The 26,507-nt window shown below is 37.2% G+C and overlaps 2 protein-coding genes across 3 annotated transcripts in view; one reads left to right on the top strand and one right to left on the bottom strand.

Moving 5' to 3' along the window:
- Positions 1 to 26,507, bottom strand: part of LOC132151859 (uncharacterized) — a 387,012-nt gene that overhangs the window by 235,950 nt on the left and 124,555 nt on the right. The window lies entirely within an intron of this gene.
- On the top strand, positions 1,099 to 26,507 carry LOC132147870 (zinc finger protein 91-like). The gene is made up of 3 exons (XM_059557116.1): positions 1,099 to 1,466; positions 17,637 to 18,350; positions 24,673 to 26,507. The coding sequence occupies exons 1-3, from the start codon at positions 1,298 to 1,300 to the stop codon at positions 25,746 to 25,748; spliced, it is 1,959 nt and encodes a 652-aa protein (XP_059413099.1). The 5' UTR covers positions 1,099 to 1,297; the 3' UTR covers positions 25,749 to 26,507.

Here is a 26,507-nt window from a genome sequence, read left to right as displayed (position 1 = left end):
CAGCACCAGCAGAAGTTGGATAGGTCTGCAGCTCTCCCTTCTGAATACAAACAGAGTCAGTCAGCAGTGGGTGTGGCAGTGCCTGACCAAAATATTCATTTTTAATATTTGTATAGAAATGTACAGTATATAGACATTTTTATGAAAAAAAAAATGGTAAATGTGTTCACCATTCTGCAGCAATGTTGGTAAGTATGTAATGGAACATTGTTGAGTGACCATGTATGGAATGTTCCCCTAAAGTCACATTGGGAACGTTATTATATGACCAACAGAGGACCATGTGAGAACGTTCTGTTAACATCCCGAATGTCCTCTTTGTAACGTTTTTGTGTGACCATATAATTAACAAATATCAAACGTCCCCCTAAAGTAATAACGGGAACGTTATTATATGACCAAAAGAGAACCATATGGGAACGTTCTGTTAACATTCCGAATGTCCTCTTTGTAACTTTGCTGTATGACCATATAATAACCAGTATGGAACGTTCCTCTAAAGTCACATTGGGAATGTTACCATGCGAGAACATTCTGTTAACGTCCCGAATGTCCTCTTTGCTATGTGACCATAAAAAAAAACAAATACAACGTTCCCCTTAAAATCATTTAAGGAACCGTGAACTGCAGCACTTTCATAACCAAAAGAGGACATCCCATGAACGTCCCTAATGTTCTGTAAAGGTTCGGAACTTTCGTTACCTTTAGAGAACTTTAAGGGGACATTACACAAGGTTGCGCGAATGTGGGTATAAAGCTCATGCAAAATTATTCACTTTTTTGATTAATAGTTTTTTTGTGAAAATATAGCCTAACATATAGTGTAACACTTTACAATATAGATTTGTTAATGTTAGTTAATGTATAGAAGTTTAGAAACATGTTAGTTATTTATTGTAAAGTGCTACATGTATTTCGAGTGTTCACTTGAAAAAAATAAGTCGCCCCCCTTAAGAAATCTAAAATAAATTCCCCCTACACGCACGCATATAATGTATTATTTCCCTCCTCTCGACGCTCCACTCCAGTCCAGCGGGAGGCGCTAAACACATACGTTTGTTTGACAAACACCATTAAACCTCAGAGGAAGAAGATTAGTTTCACCGATATCTGTTGTTATGTCGTGATGCTGGTTAAATATAATCTGTTAGAAATATTTCTGAAAATAGAAAATACCGTTTTTGAATCAGGTCAGTAAATATCTGTAATATTTTCGTCCTCACAGTCATGTCTGAGTTTTGAAGCGAGCAGGAATATCTGGAGGAGTTTATCATCTGAACTGAGATCTGCTGTGAAAATGATGTTTGTTAAAGAAGAGAGAGAAGAGAACACGAGTGAATCAGAAATCGGCTCAATAAAACTCGAGGAACCAGAAACTTTGAGAATAAAAAACGAGAACCCAGAAACCTGGAAAATAAAATATGAGGAACCAGAAACCTGGAGAATAAAACAGGAGGAGCAAGGAGGTTGGTTTTTATTCTTCATTCATCTTTAATGACTGTTTGTGACATATTCACGTGTACAAAGCTTTAACCCTATACAGTCATCCTCATTGTCATATGGTTAGCAAAATTAATTTTAAAATGTAATATGCAAAATGATAATGCAATATGTAAAATAGCAGTGTATTACTGTATTTAGATGTAAAGTTTACCACTCATGTGCAATTTTTTTGCAAAATTAAAAATCATTCAATTCTATAAATTGCCATTTGCCATTTTCTACACTAGTTTTAATATGTAAATCAAAAACATTTTAACAATTTATAAGTCGTACAATTAAAATTATATCGTATTACCCAAATTGATTAGATGTGTTCAGTATGTCCAAGCAAAAACTGTAGCAAATTATCATTGAATTGTCATTTTTCCTGAATGCATTTAGACTTACTCATCGTAATACTGCGTGATAATTGCAGCAAAATGCAGTGTGAACTTCAGAATGCAAACTGAGCCAAACGTGCAGCAAAAGGGAAGCAAAAACTGTGATTTAAATGTATTTTATTTTTCTTAAATGTATTGACACTTAAGCGATTCAATTAAAATTTTCGCTAAAGCTGCAGTCTGTAACTTTTTGGGTTAAAAATGATCCGAAATCAATATTTGAGTAAGTGCATAACTAGCCAGTGTTCAAAACTATCGCCTTATTTTTGCCCAATTCACTACGGTTAGCTTATAATAATGTTTTATAATTTTTATGTAAAATGTATGGGAAGCTTTTTTGTGGGAAATTAGAGCATGCCCCTGCGTCATTACGTCACGTCTGTAAACATGAATTTGTTTGGCTACTAGGCTACCGCATGTGAGGATCCTGCAGGTGGATGATCGTTAATAGCCTTTCCCACAGCTGCTAGAATAGTTAAAAGGTTAGTTCACCCAAATAGCACAATTATGTAATTAATAACTCACCCTCATGTTGTTCCAAACCCGTAAGACCTCGGTTTATCTTCGGAACACGGTTTAAGATATTTTAGATTTAGTCCGAGAGCTCTCAGTCCCTCCATTGAAGCTGTGTGTACGGTATACTGTCCATGTCCAGAAAGGTAAGAAAAACATCATCAAAGTAGTCCATGTGACATCAGAGGGTCAGTTAGAATTTTTTGAAGCATCTAAAATACATTTTGGTCCAAACATAGCAAAAACTATGAATTTATTCAGCATTATCTTCTCTCCCGTGTCTGTTGTGAGAGAGAGTTCAAAACAAAGCAGTTTGTGATATCCGGTTCGCGAACGAATCATTCGATGTAACCGGATCTTCTTGAACCAGTTCACCAAATTGAACTGAATCTTTTTAAACTGTTCGCCTCTCCAATACACATTAATCCACAAATGACTTAAGCTGTTAACTTTTTCAATGTGGCAGACACTTCCTCTGAGTTCAAACCAATATCCCGGAGTAATTCATTTACTCAAACAGTACACTGACTAAACTGCAGAGCTAGTAAATTAGGCGCGGTCACCTTAAGAGACAATGCATCCATTATAATGATACACATCCAATTTCCCAACAGGTATTTTGACAATTATTATGTATCTCTGCGTGCGCCCTAAACACCAAAACATCGCGGTGCTGAATTAAGCTCTTTCTTATCCTTTTCTGTTTTCTGCAATTTGTATTCGTTCAGGTACAGGAGCGGCTCTGTCGTGCGCATCGAACGCAGCGCGCGAGTAACCAGCTACTCAGTTCAGCTTTCCCACATCGCGGGGCTGAAGCCAACTTGATGTGTTGAATGCTCAGAGAGCATTATAAAATCTATTTTTAAAACACACATTTCTGTTTTAATAAATGCTCATAGTAAATCATAGTATATTGACTAAATCATAAGGTAGGTAAAAAATAATCAGTGATACATTTGCGACCTCATAAAAATTAGGGTCGCAATGTAATTTCAAAAGGTCGCATATGCAACCATTTTGGTCGCAGTGTAGTTCCCTGGCCCTATGATTTCTGGGATGTGGAATCACGGAATCCAGTCATAAAACGGAATTCACAGTTTAAGGTGGAATGTCACGGAATTTGTCAAATTTTTTAATGAATTAATCAAAAATGGGTCATTAAACTTAAATCATGATATGGAATAGTATCTGTAACTATTAAGCCGCAAATGTCCATTTAAATATTAATCCTGCATGTTCTGCGTGTTAATGAATGGCGCAGACGCAAGGTTTCATTTGTTAATTTACACACATACTGAAGTGCGCGTGATGCTCGCAGTGATTTCAACTTCTGTTGTCTCACTAAATGAGGATGTAAACAGAACTGCTCTGACAGTCACTTCATGAGCATCTGACCATTAGATTTGAGTAAAATTATCATCATATCACATATACAGAACTGTAAAGGTATTCATGGCAACCCATCAAAATAAAACTTTTTGTAGATTTGTAGTCTATTTTTCAGTAGAATATACTGTTATTATTATTACTACTACTAGTATGGTTCAGTACATTATTATTATTTTTTTTTTAATAAAGCACTTTTTTTTCAGTATCCATTTAAAAAATTATCGGTTAATAATTCGTTTCGGCCAATGTGGGCCAACCTAGCTATCATTATCGGCAAAATCCACTATCGTTTAACCTCTGGTCAGAAGGACTTGCCGAGGTTTATCTGCACTGCGCACCCACTGATCTCTTGGAGCACACATCTCTGAAATCACTAAAAGCAAATCATCAAATATGTTCTATCCGAGCCCCAACCTCCCGCTCTCTCTCGTGAGGCCAATAAGGAAGTGACTAAGCCTTCTACTACTTCTAAAATGGAACAAACATAATTTAGTGAATTATCACACAACATTTCTTCCATGTTTTAATTTTAATAGCAAATCCCCTTTGTTTGCCAAAAAAGTTTGCTTAATTTCCAGTAATTATAAGATACATGAAATTAATGTTTTATGCATTGATTTGATAACCAGAAAATTTTTAGACATAAATTTAAATTAAAATTCAGTTTATGCATTTAGCTGACGCTTTTATCCAAAGCGAGCTACATTACATTCAGGCTTGCATTTTTTACATAGCATCTGCTCCCTGTCAATCGAATCCACAACCTTGCACTGCTAAATAGGGATGCAAACGATTACCGTATTTTTCGGACTATAAGTCGCACCTGAGTTTAAGTCGCACCAGTCCAAAAATACGTCATGATGAGGAAAAAAACATATATAAGTCGCACTGGACTATAAGTCGCATTTATTTAGAACCAAGAGAAAACATTACCGTCTACAGCCGCGAGAGGGCGCTCTATGTCTTCAGTGTAGACTACAGGAGCACTGAGCAGCATAGAGCGCCCTCTCGTGGCTGTAGACAGCAATGTTTTCTCTTAGTTCATTTCTCTTGGTTCATGTCAAATTAATTTTGATAAGTCGCACCTGACTATAAGTTGCAGGACCAGCCAAACTATTAAAAAAGTGCGAATTATAGTCCGGAAAATACGGTAATCAATTATCGGTTAATTGTCGATAAGAGATTGACCGATTAAGGCTGACGATGGTCAGTTAACTGATTTAGTGTTGGTCTGTGTGTGGCTTGTGCGCAGAACACGTGCAAGTTGCTGTGAGTGACGGTGACCGTATATAAATGCTTCATTAATTCACAGTGTACTAATTAAGCTTTTAATGTGATTTAATCTTTCAAAGTAGATTAAAATAGAAACAACACAAAAGTTCTTCAACATGAAAAGCAATAGAAATGTGGTAACTAAGTCATTTAGGGTTCCCACTCTTTTTCAGAGATCATTTTCCAGGACTTTTCCAGGACATTTCAAATTTCATAATGATGGGAATAAAATAAGGATCACATATTCACAGCCTAAAGTAATATATTCCTCTCTCCTCTCTTAAAAAAAGCATACAATTTATGGTTATAACCCAACTATAAAATCAGAAATGCACCAAATAAACACACACAGACACACACACACACACGTCTGGTTCACTATCCTGCTAGAGAATCTCCTTAGACATAATGTTTTTTATACTTTACAAACTGTATATTCTATCCCCTACACTATCACAGAAAACCTTTTACATTTTTACATTTTCAAAATTTTTTTAGTATGTTTATTAATCAATTTCCCCCATGGGGACTGCTGGCTGGTCCCAAAATGTAGATTATCTCAGGTTATACTATTTGGTCACACACACTCACACACACTCACACTCACAGAGTTCTGAAGGTAAACTCTACACTTTAGTTTAATGAACACATTATAACGACTGCCTAGGCCCTTCTTGTTAAGCTTGCCCTTCCCTCTTCCCCCAACTGCAGTCTCCAAAGAAATAAAAGGCATTATAATAAAGTTTTTTGCAAAAAGCATCTGTCCCAAACAGACTAAACAACAAATAAATGTCTGTCCAATTTACTGCATTAAGCTCAGCAGTATCCTTGTGAATTTTTTTTACTGTTTGAGTTGGCTCAAACTCTCTTGCTACTTTTCCAAGCTTTGTTTTAAAGCTGTTAACTCCTCACTTTTGTCTGCAACACTTTTGCGATTTTGACAGTAAGGTGAAGTCATGCTTTCTCTCTGCCCTGACGGCCATTTCATCTGCCTCTTTCTGCATGGTTTCAATGCTATGTATTTTTTTTTGTCCTTTTGCCTTGAAATTTGCAATTTCTTGGTGCAGGTCTTTTCTTTTCCTCTCATTGGCAGTTTGGTCTTTCTTTTTCTTTTCATCCTCCAAGTACTGCACATATCTCATCCTTGCTCCTTTGCAGTGTGCATCAATATCTCCTGGCAGGACTTCATCTAGTGGCTGTCCTGCCATTGCATCCTGAACCATGCACAGTGCTACGAGAGACCTCTCTTTAAGGTTTTCAACTAACATGTCTTTGTTGATAGAATATCCTCGTTCCACTGCCCCTTGTCCATGAGAGAGTGTGAGCAGATGTTTAATCAGGTCCCACAAGGCTGTATATTCTGTTCTGCCACTGACAAGATTTCCAAGAAACTTGTCCAGTCTGGAAGTGTAAGCAAAATTTTGGAATTCTGCTTTATGGTGTGTATGGTGTGTAGATGTGTATTGAAAACATTTTGTACTGTGCAAGAACCTCATCACACTGAGGTGCAGTGTACCAACCAGCATTGAGCAAAACTTGCAAGAGTTTTGGAAACATTTCTCTTGAATTATCTCTGTTTGCAACCATGATCACAGGGTTAAGGGAACTCAAGTGCCGCAGAGCTGGGTACATTAGGGGACTTCTCTCCATCATTTTCTTGCAAGTCATGGAAAGGAAAAAGACACATTCTTTTTTGAACAGCTGAATTTTTACAGGATGTTCCTTGAGGTTTTAAGATGCTTTTTCTAAAGCTTGCTTTGTACCAAATCCAATGTCAAGCTTTGTCTTGAAGATCTAGTTTCAGCAGCTCTCATGGTTGACTGTAGCTCCTTTGCTAAAAAAAGGGACCATTGGAGCATCGGTCTAAAATTTTTCCAAAAATGGCTTCAGCTGTCTAGCAACAAATGCAAAAAAATGGAGCTTGGCCACAAAAAGAGGGTCTGCAGTAGCCTCCTTTACTGTGCAGTATGATGCTGATGATGGAACTTTACTTTTCGGAAGTTTCCTGTGGCTGTTGATGTACGTCTGCACTGCGGGCCAAATTTCGATTGCTCTCTCTGCAGCTGCCAAGTCTTCTAAACCCATCAATGAGCACAGAACTTCAAAGGAAATGTTGATGTTTTGGTCATCTCAATGAAATCCTCACGTCTGGCTGGTGAGTCATGGAACAACTGCCAAAGAGCCCTCAGTACATCTCCCACCATCCAACCTGTTTCTTTCTCTCCACTTTGAAAGCTTCTATGCACAACATGCAAAGCACAGCTTCCCAAATTTAGCAACTTTGATGCATCAGGGTCTGATTGGCTCTTGTCTTCTTGGAACAGCTTCAAGAATTTCCAATTGACCATAGGGCCATCTATTGAGATCTGCAGGAGCTTCTTGGGATCAAGTGGTGAGAGGGTTTTCTTAATTTTCTCCAAAAGTTTCTCTGCCTGAGTATGTCCCATAAACTCTGAATCAAAATAGCGGACAGCTACTTTTTTTCTTCACGATCACACCAGTAACGGACAAGAATATCCATCGGTTCCTTCTGTGTCACTTTATTCAAGCATTCATCAAATGACACAACATAACATTGTGCCTTCCTGACATCTTTGATCAACTCCTCTTTGAAATATGGGCACAAGACAAAGAATAAAAGGTAAGCAGATTTTGTTGCACCACATGCAAACCGTTTGGCAATTTCACTGTCTGGGAACATTTGACTAAAAATGACTGACACATCAGAGCTGGAGTTGAATGAGTAGTGTAACCTGACCATTTTGATTACCCAACTAATCTCAGCTTCAAGCACAGCTTGGCTTGAAAAGAACTTTGACCGTGTTGAGCTGCCTTGTTGGCCTGAGCATGTCGCCTCTTCATTTGTATTGGACACTTGAAAAGCTATGCTTCCCTGACAGCCACTTTCTACATCTACAGTGGTTACCTGTAAGTCTTTGCTTTGTCTGCAAATGTCCTGTCCTCTGCCTTCAGAAGTAATTTCCCAGAGAAAATGTGTAATTTTGTCTCCTTTTTCATTTGTGTAGCAACCTTTACATGACCTTGTCCTCGTTCATGACTCTTGAGTGCCGAGAGACCCATGTTACCAACATCAAAGGATTTCTTGCAAAACTTGCAATATGCCCTTTGCACATCTCCTGATACTTCTGTAACGGATATGCAGTTCATCGATTTAATTGGTTCTGAACTAATGAATCACGGTTCGTTGAATCTAAAACAATGCAAACCCAAAGCTTGTAGATTTTGAATTCAGGTATATAAACCCAACTCTCTCTCAACTAAATGCCTGGCGCCAGTCTGGCTGGATTTAAATTATTTTATGACACTCTGGACGAGAAATTCCACAGTCACGTGAGCAGCCTCAAAGGAGAAACGAAACACCCACATTCATAAACACACACACAAACTTTTCTTTACGCTCTTTATGTAAGTCCTTAATAATATGCATTTTGAATAGGTTTGTGTGTTGCATAGAATGGTTAATCCTGTTATGCGAGGATTATAAGTTGCTGACTTGTAAATTGGAAATGCTTCTCCTAATTTAATGTTCTCAAATAAGAGTCATGATTCTGTAACACTACTCCTGACCAGATCATAAAACTTTACGACCTATGGGAAACAGAACAAGAAAGCTAACTCTTAGAAAAGAGAATAGTACCCTTTTATCTTCTCGATGTATTCTAAATGTAATGAGTATTGTAGTGTTTCCCCATATAAATTGGAGTATCTGCAGTGATATGTTAATCAAACTTTAAATGTGTGTAATTCTGCATATGAATGTAACGTCGTGTTTCTATCAGTTATATATGTCAGTTCTGGTATCTTTATAATCGTAAAAATCCGACTGTGTCAGAACTGACCCAGGAAGTTCCTCCCTGTCTTCTCTTCTTCTTGCTCTTCTATCACCGTTGATCTCAGCAAGGTGGCTGAGAGAACAGCCGTTCTCATGGCTCCTTCGGGAGCTTTCATCTCCGTTGTTTTCATTTCTTGTACTTACTAAGTTCCTCTCTACATGAGGAAGACAAATTCTGGAGTCCGCAGCAACCCCGGAAGACACGAGAGAACATACCCAATCACAAAGAGACCACATGCAAGTATCCTCCTCTATGGAGATTTAAATGCTGCTTAAAGTTTGTCTATTACCTTTTCCAGGTGATTTGATTCATTGCTGTCTTTCAAGGGTTACTGCCTGTGAGTTTGCATAACTGAGCATAATTCTGTGACCGCGCCTATTCTCTCATCCTCTCTCTCTCATCCTCTCTCACTAATTCTCTCTCTCTCTCCCTCATTTGGATTCCGTTATGTCTTGTACAAAGTTACTGTCTGTATTGTCGTGCGCGTATTTACTCTGTGTGATTTGTAGTTTGATGTATTATTAGTTCAGTTATTAAAAAACAATATATATTCATGATTGCCTCTGTCTGAAACACTCACCTCACAAGTCAATGAAATGTCTGATCTTTAGCTACAAGCTCTTTACTTTTTAGTAACCGAAATTTCATAATGATAGGATAATGTTTTTATGGCCAGAGAATATTTTTCCTTGAATTATAAGAAGTGATAACTTTATTGAAAGTTAATAAGTTAATCTTATGGCCGTTTGCTGGACAAACCACTGTTTGGTTTGCGGTAATTTACAGTAAGAGATATCACTATAATTGATATGAAGAATGGAATATTGACATATTAATGAGTAAATTACAGTGCCTTGTAATGAGTTATTGATATATACAATTGACCTATTTTTCATCTTCAATAATTTTAATGTAACTGTCATATGAGATATATATATTAATCATATTCCTTATTAATTATTAAAATTCCCTATATATCATTTGAGTTAATAATAATGTACAACCCAGTGCGGCTACACTTCCCCTAGCCAGTCCCTGAACTGGGGATCTTCTTTCCATTCCTTCTTAAACTTGCACTGCCTCCCTGACATTTGTCTTAATGAGTGAATCATTGGAGTCACTCTATCAAATGATTCAATCAAAACGCTTATTTAGGAATGAAGAAAATGACGGTCTTCATGAATGGGTCATGAATCGTTTCTCAAAGATTCAGCAAAGAAACGTCACTGTACTGTTTGTTGCTAAGAGAATTGTCTGTTTGGAACTACTAGGTTGGTGAAACAGAGCAAACAGACAATAGCTTGTCTAAAAAGGAAGTCACTTATATTGACATCTTGTTTGGTGAACTGTTGCAGAAAATCAGTATCACGTTTGCAAACGTGCCTTTATTACATTTATATAAGTAACGTTTCTATTATATACTACCGGCCTCCGCCTCATGTTCACAAGTCTGTGCTGCACTATGAACATGCAATTATCGCTGTGCATCGCGTCAGCATTTAATTTTCACTTCCTATATCGTTCATAAAACAGGTTTGGGAAGTTTGGGTCTGATTTGTCATGGGGATGCAAGACGTTCCAACGATTCTAAATAAAATAGACTTAACAAATCGATAACCTTTTCTCAGGCAAATGCCGTCACGCATGCTGTAATTCGCCATGCAGACCCCTTGCACATGCATATTAAAATAATTACTTTACAATAATATTAACATGTAATTAAATATTACCTGCATACCAGTGAACATTTGCTGCAAACATTCGAGCACTTAATTTCTAGCACCTGAAAACCGCCAACACGTCATACGTCACAGGGGGCTTAAACAGCGTGAGCTCAGGTGTCAAACTCAGCATCCCTGAACAGAGCGCTTTCTGTTTAATGTAAACTTTGAATTGAAACTTTATATATTTAAGTTTAATACTTAAATATTAAACATTGAAACTTAAATTGTTTCAACCAGTTGTCGGCCAATTCTTTAATCATCAAGAACATTTAAAAAATAATAATTTTCCAGGACAACAAAAAATTTTCCAGGACAATCTAGGTTTTCTCTCATTTTCCATGTGTTTTCCAGGACTGGAAAATTGGTTATTAATATTCCAGGATTTCCAGGTTTTCCAGGACGCATGGGAACCCTGTCATTTCATCGGATAACTGCGCTTTGCAGGGCTGCAGGACACAGGACAGATAGTCTATTCCTTCCTACAACTTGTTAATTTGTGACAATTGTTAATGTTTCGTTAATTTTGTTCCCTAAATAACCCATGATTTAACTGAAATAAGGGAGCAAATTAATAAATAGAACAAATTCTTAATTCATGAAATCTTTCATTTCCCTTCCCATGTTTACCACACACAGTAAGAGATGCGATTAAAAGTGAAAGATAATAAAATAAACCTGTGAAATTAGAAGATTTAAGAAAAGAAACCGGCAAACCAGAATAAAGCCACATTAATGAAGGCTATATCTCGAATGGCATCCAGAAGCATGGTCACAATATAACATTTTCCTAATCCTGCAAAAAAGTTTTTTTTTTCTCTGTCTCAGCTGTTTCGATCGTGCCGAAGCCTGGTGCACACGTATATTCTAGCGATTCAAACTTGCATTGCAGTCTGTTCATTATCAAAATACAGTCAACTAAACATTTAAAAGGTTACACTGGTCAGTTTAAATAGACCAGTATACCGGTCCTCTCTGCTGTTCCAAAGACGTTTTTGCACATATGAAGTGGATCATCTTTTCTGTCTATGTGCAAATGTGTAAGTAGTTTACATTATTAATAATACTTTAATATTCATATACACTGCGAATATGGAAACATTTGGATTTTTGCTGAATGAGACATGAGCAGCAATCTCCAAATAAATCAAACCCACGCTCGCTCGTCCTCGTCTGCACACACGCGCTGTTATGATCTAATGTACTGTCATATTTTTTCCATGTTTTATTTTTTATAGTAAATCCCCTTTGTTTACCAAAAAGTTAAGTTAATTTTCAATAATTAAAAGATAAATTAAATTAATGTTTTATGTGTTTAATGTTTAATGTGCATCTCAGATGCTTTATTTAAAACCCCAACTGAATGGCACTTAAATGCACTTAATTCATCTGTCAACTTTATTGTCATTGTTCACAGTACAAGTACAGACAGAGAAACAATGGGTAATAATTAAATGTTTATTTTGATGTATGCATTGCATTCTATGCATTTAAAAAATAAAAATATTTTTTGTCTAAACAAGGAAACTTTGTAGTTCATTTTAAGAGACCCAGGAGTCTTATTTTCTCTTGCATAATTAATATTGCACTTTAAGCAAAAACACATTTTATCCAATTACTCGATTAATCGATGGAATTTTTGGTAGAATACTCGATTACTAAAATATTCGATAGCTACAGCCCTAAGATGCATTTTGCAGTATTATGGTTAACGATTAATTGATGGTTAATTTAAATGACAATCGATTATGAAATTAATCGATATTTTACATCCCTGCTGCTAATACAATGCTCTACCACTTGAGCCACAGGAACACTGAATTTTTAATGGAAAAAAAATCATAAGGCTTCTTTAAGAACAAAAAAAGAATAAATTAATTTGTTTCATGGATTCAGATAACAAGTCATACTAAAACAGAGAAATTTGGTAATACAAAATATGTATTAAAATTAAACATTTGATAGGTGTAACAAATGGACTGGCGACAGAGGATTAGTGGAAAGTGGTATTTTATTGAGACCGGCAGAATATCACAGTGGATGAGTAGTAAATGGAAAGGGAATGAGAATCCTGGCAATCGAGAAGTGCACTTGCTGGATGGGGAGACCAGAGTGGACGGTGGTGAGCACTAGGCCTGTCACGATAACAAATTTTGCTGGACGATAAATTGTCCAAGAAATTATTGTGATAAACAATAATATTGTAATTCTAAGACTAATATAATGTCGTTTCAACTAATATATAATGATAACGGCATAAAAATGAAGGTACACCTTTACAAAGATCAATAAACTTTTATTTCTAAAGAATATTTAACACTAAAAACATTTTAAATATCCATAATAAATGAACAAAACAATAAAAGCAATGGACTCTCAGTCTGTTAAAAAAAATCACAACAAAATTGCACTTAAAAAAATATTAAACATTAGGCTCAGACGAGAAAGAGAGAGAGATTTTTATGGCAGATTCCGAGCAAGAAATACTAACATGTTGACTCTGTGTGGCTTAAGGCAGGATCTTTCAGGAGTAGCAATGTTGCCAGCTGTGCTAAACATTCTCTCTGAGCTGGTGCTTGTTGCACAAATGCACGTGTATTTTTGGGCCAACTTGGTTGTCATGCCACCACATCAAGGGATTACAAGATGCATCAAGTGCTTCTTCCTGGAGGAGCTTGGCCAGCTCTGCATCAGCCTGCACTCTTTTTGGAAATGCAGCCTGGGCCTGACTGAGATTACGAGCTCTTCTGTTTTGAAGAAGGTCACTCAGCCTCTTCTTCTTGGTGAGTGCGGCATCCTTGTTTCCTCTAGCGGCTTTGCTGCAGCTCTCACCACTGGTACCTTCTCCACTTTCTTCTGGCACCTGCCTCCTCCATGCTGCCACGATACCTTGGATCCAAGATGGAGGCCTTTCTCAGGAGGACTTGGATTGCAGGTGACCTGTATTTTTCAGTCAGTACCCTGCACGTTTTGTTTAATACTGACTGTCAGTGAAGTGTCATCAGGGCCTGGAGAGAGAAGGTCGTCTTTAATCAGTTCCAACACAGGCTTAACTGAGGACACCGTGACGTATTTTTCTCTTGAGAGGATGTCTGTGAAGTCAGCCAGTGGATTCATTGCTGCATTGATGGACTCCAACACAGAAACATCCTGCCAAGTTGGGTTGAGGTGGCTGTGTTTTTTGTCTTCAACCAGGGCACATCTTATGACTGGGAGTTGCTCCAGCACCCTCTATACCATCTTCTGCTTAGTGCCCATCGTGTGACAACATCCTGTGTGAAAGATAATGTATATAATAACTACTTTTTACATGTACATTATTTATCATTATTAATTTGTAGGTTTATTGACCTGTTCTGTTCTGTCTGTTCTTTGTTGCTGTCCAGACCATGGGACACAGCAAGATGGAGGTTGTGACCAAAGCAATTGAGCCATGGCCAGCCAAGATCCCTTATTGCTGCAACAATGTTAGCACCATTGTCTGTAGTAATGCAAACTCATCCAGTCCCAAGTCTGCTATAGCAGACTTCAGGTTTTCTCCAAGGGTGTCAGCAGTATGGTTATCTGGGACATATCTGGTCTCTAAACACTTGGAGTGCAGGCTCCAGTCAGCAATTATATAGAGTATAGTCAAGCTCATACAGGGGGTCATGTTTGTACTTGACCACATATCCGTAGTGGCAGAGAAAAATTGTATGTCTTTGATTTCCTTTAGTATGTCATCTTTTATCTCTTTTTTTATCTCATCTGGCATCTCTTTAGCAATTAAGTGAACTACACTGTCGGTTAGTGCACACCATTTTGGACTGTTCTTTTTGTATTTTGTTTGTCGACTAAACGCCCCAGTGATAGTTTTTTTTTCCAGCTGGGAAAACTGCAACGGGTGATTGTGTTTTAGGTGCATATGCATGTTTGTTGTGTTACTGCTTTTAGTTGCTACGGTTTTACAACAAATGCGACATAACGGCTCGCTCAGGTTAAGTGGTTCACCACAGTCATTCGGTTTGAATCCGAAGTGCTACCACACTGCAGCTTTTGCGTTTTGCTTTGAAACCAATTCCATCTTTTTTTTTTTGTTCCTCCAGCTCACAACTATCGTCTTCTCTCTCTCTCTCTCTCTCTCTCCCCAGCAGTCCCCTCAAGCACTCCCGCCTTCCCACCCAAAAGACCATGTAACTGCCAAGAGGGTTCAAAACAAATAAGCATGTAAATGGAAATTATCGCGGCCGAAAAAATTAAACTTTTTTTTTTATCATGCCATTAATTGATTTATCGACTATCGCGACGGGCCTAGTGAGCACACACCTCGGCGATGCTGAGTAGCGATGCAGCGATGCATTCACAAAATCAGACAACTGGTGATCCGAGGTGTGTGCTTATATAGTGCTGGGGAAGATTGGTGATTGAATGGTTAACAGGTGCTGGTGATTAATTTTCAGGTGAGGGAGTGCGTTGTGATGAGCCTGACTGACTTGTGACAATAGAGCTCTAAACATAATTTTTGTTCATCTTAAGCTTCATGGTTTTAATTAGACTTGCTTTTTAATGAATAAACCTTAATTTCACTATTAAAAAGGAGTGGGGAAAAAGAAAACAGAAATGGTCTAATTTAGGAAAAAATAAAAGGGATTTCATAGGGCCCTATTAGAGTGTGGTAATTTTAACATTTACTATTATTATTACTATTACTACTAGTATGGTTCAGTATAGTTTTTTTTTAATAAATAAAGCACTATTTTTTTTCAGTATCCATTTTAAAAATTCTCGGTTAATTAATCCGTATCGGCCAGTGTGGGCCAACCTAGCTATCATTAGCGGCAAAATCCACTATCGATCGACCTCTAGTCAGAAGGACTTGCCGGGGTTTATTTGCTCTCCATAGGATACATGAGCACTGCTCACCCACTGATCTCCTGGAGCACACATCTCCGAAATCACCAAAGCAAATCATCAAATATGTCCTGTCTTTATAAATAAACTGCATATTTACTATTGCAAAAGCAAAGTGCAGTATCTACAAACTAAATCAGATAAAAAAAAAAAGTAGTTCTTCCAGCTTTTTCTTTTGTGTTTACTACATCTTGATTGTTTTAATAACTTTTAATAGTTTTATTGGTGTTTGCATGTGGTGTATGTTAAAATTACTCTGTAGTGAGCCTCAAGATCATCTTATCGAAATGCTCCTTTTACCACAAAGAGTTCTGCTTATTTAATTTCAAAAGTAATTAATTACAGACCAAGTAGTTAAAATACACACAATTTAAACTTCCTAACAATATAACTAGGAATGCCATAAAGGAAAATACGGGATAATTGTGATTTTTTTTTTTTTTTTTATATAGGAAAATAAGGGGCAGAGTAAGGGTTGCTTATTTGTTTACTTAACATATTTATGTGCAATTATACTAAAGGGAATTTTTGTGTCATACAAAATAAGTCACGCACATTACACACAAACCACTGGCCTGTGAAATAGTGAAAGAAGTCATCCCTCAGGTAGATTGCATGTTATTTTGCCTAGCTGGATGTTTTGCTTATGATAATCACGTTGCATTCACCCAAACTGATTGGCCAAAATCAAAATGCGGATGGTGAAGGGAATTGCAGGCAGCACGAGTCCCGCTATCTGTGAACCAGGAACGACCAGGCGGCAGAGGATTTACACTTGGTCATAAAGCCTTCCCCAAAAGTGTTAGCAAATGAAACATGGTTGTTTGTACAAAAGGAATGATTACTTATCAGTTTAGAATTTGTTATTGGCATGGTCTGGTATGCATATGACTGTGAATAGGGGACAGACTATGTTCTGTATGAATTTCATACAGAATGCTTTGATGAATTAAATAACTTTTGAATTAAAAAACTTTTGCTGATTAGATTAGCTGGCAGAAACGGGGAGAGATGTCCAAATCAACAAAAATGCGATTATAAATCAGATTATTTTTATTACAATGTCAAGAGTGGATATGAAGCAATGCAGGTAATGTTAGGCTGTTTAATTTGCTAGCAGCTGGCTAGTTAATGTTAACTGATTATAAAGCTGTCATTTGATATATTTGCGTGTAAACGCGAGTTCAACCATCATTTGGCTGCGGGATACCAAGGCAGATTGCACAGTATCTGTGGTGTCTTATGGGAAAACAAAGCCAGAATGCAGTAACTTCCTTTTCTGGGTTTTGCCTTGGTATTAGTTTGGATTTTGTAGTTACTGCAATTTTGACACTCTCGTTGCTCTGAAATGGGACAAAATTTAACCAGGAGACTTTGTCACAAGACCGAACAGAAGACAGTCACAAAGCCATTTTAGGACTTAACTCAGTTTTGACCAGATGTGTAGTTACTGCGCTTTGCCTTTGAACAGCAGTATAGCTCTCATGATTGATCTGTGTTCCTGTGGCTCAGTGGTAGAGCATTGCATTAGCAACCAAAAGGTAGTGGGTTCGTTTCTCAAGGAACACACATACTGATAAACTAAATGTATAGCCTGATTAAGTCGCTTTGGATGAAATTTACTGCTAAATGCATAAATTAAATTGCACAGTGCAAACAGCCAAACAGATATTTTAGGAAAAATAGAAATCCTGGCAAGGACACTTCCCTTAAAAATGGCCTTTATGGTCACCCTACTTTTGATGCATCCATGATAGAAGGGACAGAGCAAGGGCACATCTGCTGCAGTTTTAGTTTTAATTTAATTTGTAAGGGATGACTTTTTTTTTTACCAAATGTATATTCAAATTTCTATCGTTGATCAAATACATTTAATAGTTCTCCTTATTGAAGCATTGTTTATAATGTTATATAAATTATAGTTTGACGATCACTACCTCATTCATGACGTTTCAGGGAAGTATAATTTATAAAATTGCATCAAAAGTAACAACATTTTGTATAGAAATTGTCTTTAAACTGTTACACCAGGGTTCACTTTTATGTACTTTCACATTTTTTTGCTTTTGTTTTTCAAGCTACTGACGAATAAACAATTTTTGCTTTTATTTTAGAGTTTATTGAAGAAACTGAGGAGAACGAAGTGTTGAATGAAAATGAAGAGAAAAATCATGTCAAAACTGGAGAAAAAACTATGACCTGCTCTCCAACCAAAATGAAAGATTTACAGAAAAGAGGAGCCAAGAAATCTTTCACCTGCACTCAGTGTGGAAGGAGCTTGACAAGCAAATATAGTCTTGAGCGTCATATGAGAATTCATACTGGAGAGAAACCTTTCACTTGTGATCAGTGTGAAAAGAGTTTCACACAATCAGCACACCTTAAGAAGCACATGAACATCCACACTGGAGAGAAACAATACCCATGTGATCAATGTGATAAAACATTTTTGAGCACTTCCATCCTCAAGGATCACATGAAAGGTCATACAAAGGAGAAGCCTTATTCATGTTATTTGTGTGGAAAAAGTTTTTTACGTTTTTCAGTTTTGAAAGAACATCAGAAAATACATACTAGTGTGAGAGAGTACATGTGCTTTCAGTGTGAAAAGACTTTTACTTCAGCAAAGTGTTTAAAACTGCATGAGAGGATCCACTCTGGAGATAAACCTAATAAGTGTTCACACTGTGACGAGAGATTCAGTGATTCAGCAAATCTGAAAAAACACGAGGGGATCCACACTGGAGAGAAACCGTATCACTGCACTTCATGTGGGAAGCGTTTCAATAATTCATCTGCTCTTCACAGTCATACAAAAAGAAATCACAGTAAGTATTTAAGATTCAATTAAGAAATCAAAGGAGTTGTTCCTTTCCAAAAAACAATGTCAAAACATTTTACAAACCCGATTCCAAAAAAGTTAGGACACTGTACAAAGTGTGTGGATGTTTCACATTTCAATATTTTGTTCAGAATGCAACATAGATGACACAATAAATGTTTAAACTGAGAATATGTATAATTTTAAGGGAAAAATAAGTTGATTTTAAATTTCATGGCATCAACACAATGCATCCCCTTTTCTTTTTATAACACTCTGCAAACGTCTGGGTACTGAGGAGACAAGTTGCTCAAGTTTAGGAATAGGAATGTTGTCCCATTCTTGTCTAATGCAGGCTTCTAGTTGCTCAACTTGTCTTTCTATCCTCTTTATGATGCGCCAAATGCTTCCTATGGGTGAAAGATCTGGACTGCAGGCTGGCCATTTCAGTACCTGGATCCTCCTCCTACACAGCCATGATGGTGTAGTTGATGCAGTATTTGGTCTGGCATTATCATGTTAGAAAATGCAAGGTCTTCCCTGAAAGATATGATGTCTGGATGGGAGCATATGTTATTCTAGAACTTGGATATACCTTTCAGCATTGATGGTGCCTTTCCTGGTGTGTAAGCTGCCCATGCCACACGCACTCATGCAACCCCATACCATCAGAGATGCAGGCTTCTGAACTGAGTGCTAATAACAACTTGGGTTGTCCTTGTCCTCTTTAGTTCGGATGACATGGCGTCCCAGTTTTACAAAAAAGAACTTCAAATTTTGTTTTGTCTGACCACAGAACAGTTTTCCACTTTGCCGCAGTCCATTTTAAATGAGCCTTGGTCCAGAGAAAACGCCTGCACTTCTGGATCATGTTTAGATATGGGTTCTTTTTTGACCTTTTGAGTTTTAGCAGGCAACAGCGAATGGCACGGTGGATTGTGTTCACTGACAATGTTTTTTGGAAGTATTCCTGAGCCCATGTTGTGATTTCCATTACAATAACATTCCTGTATGTGATGCAGTGCCGTCCAGTGTTGGGTAGTATTGATTACTTTTTTTAGTAACGGAGTAATCTAACACGTTATCATTTTCAAAATAGTAATTAGAGTATATTAACAAGCCTATGTTACTGCTGCGTTTCATTGCTGACAGAATGCAGTGTTTTATAATCTAGAGTTTGTAAAGATGATGTAGCACACGCACTGTCAAGTACCAGTAGATTAGAGACTTCTCCCGCGAGATCCGATCCAACAGTGTAGCGCGTGGGACAAGACTTAATAGGAGAGTGCAGAGACTCGTGTGTGTGCGGGATTTGAGAGAATAAAATGATTTTCGAGACTCCAGTAAAATAGAAATATCTACACATAAAATATCTAAAACAAATAAATTGTTATTAATCTAAAATTTACGAACGCGAATCTCCAATGTCCGACTGCAGTGAATGCAGCCAGTGCGAGAGGATGACAGAGCGGCACAAGACTGATTTGTTTGGAAAACTTTCTGAGGAAAGAGGTAAAATGGATTATCTATCAAAAAATGAAGCTACAATGAAAGCACAGACTTTGAGATAATAAATAACTAACATTACAGTGCTGTAGTCTACTATGTGATATGCTACCCACTTTTAAAAAGCCTGGGGATACGTAACAACTTCAATTTGTGTCAGAACGTTCACACTTTCATTCATAAATTCACCCCGTCTGTGTTTGCAAAGCGACAGATTGAATTGCGGAATCCAGTCACAAAAGGAACTTGCTGTATAAAGCAGAACGTCACAAAATTCTGCCATTTTTTAATTAATAAATCAAAAGTAGGGCTGTATATTTAATCAAATCTCGATATGGGCTAGTGTCTGTGAATATTAAAGGTGTTGTTCTACATGTCTCTGGGAATAAGTGCTCAGTGTCTACTACACACACACTGAAGCATGCGTGATGTTTTCAGCTCGTCACTATATTGACACATGATGTGGGCTACACATGTGCACTCCAGTGCGCTAAGAGAGGATTACACTATTTCATTGGATAAAACTATTGTCATTCATTCATATCGTATACACAGTCAAAAAATGTCTTTACGACAACCTGTCAAAATAAAATTTCGGTATAACTTGAAGAAATTTAAAAAGAAATATTGTACTATTGCACAGTAGAGTAATACTACTGTTAATACTACCTAATAGCTAATAATAATAATAGTTTTTTAAAAAAACACTGAAACTCTGTCTACAGTACAACCCACCACTACAATATAAAAAAAGTTTAACTCAAAGAAATTATGTAGGAAACTGCACAGTAAAATCTACTTAAAAAAAATCTACTAAAATGTTATTTTAGAGGAATATCACACAAGTTTTCATGGATGTTTTAATTTAAACTTGCCAAAACAATAACACCATATTTTTCAAAAACAATTTCTAAAAGTACATTTGTATTTGTGCCTATAATGTTAATTTGTGTATTATTATTGTCAGATAATAGAACCTTTGCTTCAGGGACCATATTCATATAACATCTAAGGCTAAATGTAGCTTTTGACTGGTTGAGTTAGATGGTGATTAACACTTAAAGAAAATCAGTTGTGTCTCCCCAGTTGGAAATGTCATTGGCATGTTTTGTTTCTTGATGTTGATAACACTAAATCTCTGTTAAGTGGTAAAATTTCATCAGGTGCGTGATTTCACATAGAGCAGCTGTTACTATACAGCCATTGTTAACTGAGAAGCTGCGCAAATCCACGTTCATTTTCAGTGTTTATTTGCGCAGCTTCTCAGTTAACAACGGCTCTGTGTAGTAACAGCTGCTGGAGGAATTTACTGCTGATTAGAGAACCGGCTTTACTGACGAGATGCGCATTAACGATCGGCGCACCCCTAATTCTTATGCTTGAATATAGGCACTTAGAGGTCCACTAACATGACTAGAGAATCAAAACTATGCTAATATGAGCTGGGAAACATACAAACACACAGGAATATATCATATATATTTGGAATGGCGTATATCCTGAGTTAAATGCAAGAAGGTTTGAGTTATTGGTCAAGTCAAGTCTCCTTTATTTATATAGTGCTTTAAACAAAATACATTGCGTCAAAGCAACTGAACAACAACATTCATTATGAAAACAGTGTGTCAATAATGCAAAATGACAGTTAAAGGCAGTTCAATATTGAATTCAGTGATGTCATCTCTGTTCAGTTTAAATCGTGTCTGTGCATTTACTTGCAATCAAGTCAATGATATCGCTGTAGAGGAAGTGACCCCAACTAAGCAAGCCAGAGGCGACAGCGGCAAGGAACCAAAACTCCATCGGTGTCAGGATGGAGAAAAAAACCTTGGAAGAAACCAGGCTCAATTGGGGGGTCAGTTCTCCTTTGACCAGACGAAACCAGTAGTTCAATTCCAGGCTTCAGCAAAGTCAGATTGTGCAGAAGAATCATCTGTTTCCTGTGGTCTTGTTCTGGTGGTCGTCTGAGACAAGGTTTTTACCAGGGATCTGTATCTGGGGCTCTAGTTGTCCTGGTCTCCGCTGTCTTTCAGGGCTGTAGAGGCCCTCTCTAGGTGGCGATCCACCATCTGGTCTGGATACGTACTGGATCCGGGTGGCTGCAGTGACCCTCTGATCTGGATACAGACTGGATCTGGTGGCTACGGTGACCTCGGAATAAGAGAGAAACAGACTAATATTAGCTTAAATGCTATTCTTTATGTGTTATGGGAAGTGTTCTCGGTTCCGGTTTACCTAATTAATGAAGCCTAAAAATCTTTTAACGGATTTGGATATTAAAAGCATATTAGTATGTTATGTGTAAGCCAGGTTAAAGAGATGGGTCTTTAATCTAGATTTAAACTGCAAGAGTGTGTCTGCCTCCCGAACAATGTTAGGTAGGTTATTCCAGAGTTTAGGCACCAAATAGGAAAAGGATCTACCACCCGCTGTTGATTTTGATATTCTAGGTATTATCAAATTGCCTGAGTTTTGAGAATGCAGCGGACGTGGAGAATTATAATGTAAAAGGAGCTCATTCAAATACTGAGGTGCTAAACCATTCAGGGTTTTATAAGTAATAAGCAATATTTGTTGTAAAGCGTGAAGAGCAGCGGCCCTAGTACTGAGCCTTGAGGTACTCCATAGTGCAATTGTGATCGATATGATACCTCTTCATTCACTGCTACGAATTGATGGTGGTCATATAAGTAAGATTTGAATCATGCTAATGCACTTCCATTAATGCCAACAAAGTGTTCAAGTCTATGCAAAAGAATGTTGTGGTCAATTGTGTCAAACGCAGCAAGAAGATCCAATAGAACTAATAGAGAGATACACCCACGATCAGATGATAAGAGCAGATCATTTGTAACTCTAGGGAGAGCAGTCTCAGTACTATGATACGGTCTAAATCCTGACTGGAAATCCTCACAGATACCATTTTTCTCTAAGAAGGAATATAATTGTGAGGATACTACCTTTTCTAGTATCTTGGACAGAAAAGGGAGATTCGAGATTGGTCTATAATTAACTAGTTCTTTAGGGTCAAGTTGTGGTTTTTTAATGAGAGGCTTAATAACAGCCAGTTTGAAGGTTTTGGGGACATATCCTAATGAGAATGAGGAATTAATAATAGTCAGAAGAGGATCTATGACTTCTGGAAGCACCTCTTTTAGGAGCTTAGATGGTATAGGGTCTAACATACATGTTGTTGGTTTAGATGATTTAACAAGTTTATACAATTCTTCCTCTCCTATAGTAGAGAATGAGTAGAACTATTCCTCAGGGGGTATATAGTGCACTGTCTGATGCGATACTGTAGCTGACGGCTGAATGGTTGCAATTTTATCTCTAATAATATCGATTTTAGAAGTAGAGTAGTTCATAAAGTCATTACTGCTGTGATGTTGGGAAATGTAAACACTTGTTGGGGCTTTATTTTTCATTAATTTGGCAACTGTGTTGAATAAATAGCTGGGGTTATGTTTGTTTTCTTCTAAAAGAGAAGAAAGGTAATCGGATCTAGCAGTTTTTAATGCTTTTTTTTGTAGGATATGTTACTTTCCAGCCAAGCAATATGAAATACCTCTAGTTTTGTTTTCCTCCAGCTGCGCTCCATTTTTCGGGCTGCTCTCTTTAGGGTGCGAGTATGCTCATAATACCATGGTGTCAGACTAGTTTCCTTAACCTTCATAAAGTGTAAAAGAGAAACTGCATTTAAAATGCTAGAAAAGAGAGAGTCCATAGTTTCTGTTACTTCAAGTTTTTCTGAGGTTTTGGATATGCTAAGGAGTTCTAAATAACTTAAACTAAACACCAATTCCATGTGACAGTATTAAATCTAGAGTATGATTTCGACAATGAGTAGGTCCTGAAACGTGATGTCTAACCCCAATAGAGTTCAGAATGTATATAAATGCTGATCCCAATGCAAATTTTTCATTATCAACATGGATATTAAAATCACCAAACTTTTTAATAAAGTCTGTATGGTGCCCTGGTGGCCTGTATACAGTAGCCAGTACAAACATCACAGGGCATTTATCATTAACATTTGTTTCTCTGGATAATGTTATATGAAGCACCATTACTTCAAACGAGTTATACTTGAATCCTGCCCTCTGAAAAGTCCTGAAAACATTGTTATAAATTGAAGCAACACCTCCCCCTTTGCCTTTAGACGTGGCTCATGTTTATAACAGTAATCTTGCGGGGTGGACTCATTTAAAATAATGTAATCATCAGATTTTAGCCAGGTTTCTGTCAAACAGAGCACATCTAGATTATGATCAGTGATCATATTATTTACAAAGAGTGTTTTCGTAGAAAACCTGGTGATGTTCAGACAGGCCCTAAAGGTGTCAATGGCACAGTTTGATGCAGAATCATTGGGTCTAAGCCGTGATTTACATGAGGTCAGTCAGTAGATTAAAAATCTTTCTGAATATTAGAATGAATGTGTTATCATGATCTGGTCCATAAGCTACACTAAAAGAATATTGGAATACAATACATTTTTCAAGTTTTTTTTGTATGCTTGCCAACACAAGCAAAGTGCTTTACAGTAAAATGTGTATTACCAAGAAATAAACATAATATTATTTGTAACTGCACTTGTTGATGAAAAACACAGTAATATCATGAATAAATTATTTTTATTTCTGATACCTCACACCAGCCTCTTAGTGCTACCAAATCTGCTTCTGTTGCCACCATCTGAAGAACTTGGTGGCTCTTCTCTCAAATGTTATTCTTGAGTTACATCAGGGTTCACTTTTATGTAAAAATTTCTCAGCTTTTTCAAGATACTGAAAATTAACCATTTTTTACTTTTATTTCAGATTTGATTGAAGAAATTGAGGAGAACGAAGAATCGGGTGAAGTTGAGGAAAAAAATCATGTAAAAACTGGAGAAAAACCTTTGAGTTGCTCACAAACCTGCTCACAAACCAAACTGAAAGATTTAAAGAAAAGAATAGCTAAGAAATCTTTCACCTGCACTCAGTGTGGAAAGAGTTTCACACGTAAATCAAATCTTAATCGTCACATGAGAGTTCATACTGGAGAGAAACCATTCACTTGTGACAAATCTGCACACCTTTATGAACACATGGACATGCACACTGCAGAGAACCAGCACGCATGCGATCAGTGCGGTAAAATGTTTTTATGTGCTTCAGATCTTCAGAAACATTTGAAAGTTCATTCAAAGGAGAAGGCATATTCATGTAATTTGTGTGGTAAGAGTTTTTTGAGTCTACAACATTTGAAAGAGCATCAGAAAATACATACTGCTGTGGGAGAGTACATGTGCTTTGAGTGTGAAAAGACTTTTACTTCCGCAAATTCTTTAAAACTGCATGAGAGGATTCACACAGGAGAAAAACCTTATAAGTGTCCATACTGTAACAAGCGATTCAGTGATTCAAGAGACCTAAAAAAACATGAGAGGATCCACACTGGAGTGAAACCTTACAAGTGTTCACATTGTGGCAAGAGATTCCGTGTGTCATCAAGTCTGAAAACCCATGAGAGGATCCACAGTGGTGAGAAACCTTATAAGTGTCTACACTGCAAAAAGCGATTCAGTGATTCAAGAGACCTAAAAAGACATGAGAGGATCCACACTGGAGTGAAACCTTACAAGTGTTCACATTGTGGCAAGAGATTCAGTCAGTCAGCAGCTCTGAAAAGCCATGAGAGAATCCACACTGGAGAGAAACCTTATAAGTGTCCACACTGCAGCAAGAGATTCATTGATATGGGAGACCTAAAAAGACATGAGAGGATCCACACTGGGGTGAAACCTTATAAGTGTTTAAAATGTGACAAGAGATTCAGTCAGTCAGAACATCTGAAAAGACACAATAGGACCCATACTGGAGTAAAACCTTATGAGTGTTCACAATGTGACTAGATTCAGTCAATCTGTGCATCTGAAAAGACAGAGTAGTATCCACACTAGAGAAAAACCTTATAAGTGTTCACACTGTGACGAGAGATTCAGTCAGTCTCCATCTTTTAAAACACACGAGAGGATTCACACTGAAGAGAAACCATATCACTGCACTGCATGCGGGAAATGTGTCATTCAGTCATCCTCTCTACACAGTCATATGAAAAACAATCACAGCATGGCTCCGTACACACAGAGACATGTTTAGCTATATGCGTAAAATTTTTTGAAACAGCTATATTTTTTATTACACTGGTCCCCAGAGTGGATACATCTGAAAATGACACATCCATATATTTTGTGAAATAATACGGTCATCAACCCACACAGATATTTCTTGAGACGATGCTGTTTTTATGGAAGAACGAGAAAAAAAAAGATTGGATATGGAAAGATCTGTCTTCGTGTGGATGAGCCTTAAGTAGATCATCTTCAGATGCAGCACTTTTAGATTATATGCTGTGTCCTCAACAAATACGGCAGAATTAAAATATATTAAATAAAATATACAGTAAAATATATTCTGTATAAATCTGTCCTAACCAGTCATAACAAGCAACATGACAAAGAAACATTATATAAAGTTTTCATAGTGAATAAAGTTCATCATCTTCAAAACCAGCAGATTCAACTGAGGGATTCAGATCAATTTAAAGTCCCTCCCCCAAGAACAATGTCAAAATGTTTTATTCTTGTATTAAATCTTGCTTCATGATATAA

Source organism: Carassius carassius, chromosome 1 (genome assembly GCF_963082965.1).
Source record: "Carassius carassius chromosome 1, fCarCar2.1, whole genome shotgun sequence".
In the NCBI taxonomy this organism is placed as follows: domain Eukaryota; kingdom Metazoa; phylum Chordata; class Actinopteri; order Cypriniformes; family Cyprinidae; genus Carassius; species Carassius carassius.
Note: the sequence above shows the minus strand (reverse complement) of the source record. Positions and strands in the feature narration are given on the sequence as shown.

Coding starts and splice junctions, on each gene's coding strand:
- LOC132147870 (XM_059557116.1), top strand. CDS start 1,298: ATGATGTTTGTTAAAGAAGAGAGAGAAGAGAACACGAGTGAATCAGAA. Junction 1,467..17,636: donor AAAACAGGAGGAGCAAGGAG/GTTGGTTTTTAT, acceptor CTTTTATTTTAG/AGTTTATTGAAGAAACTGAG. Junction 18,351..24,672: donor TCATACAAAAAGAAATCACA/GTAAGTATTTAA, acceptor CTTTTATTTCAG/ATTTGATTGAAGAAATTGAG.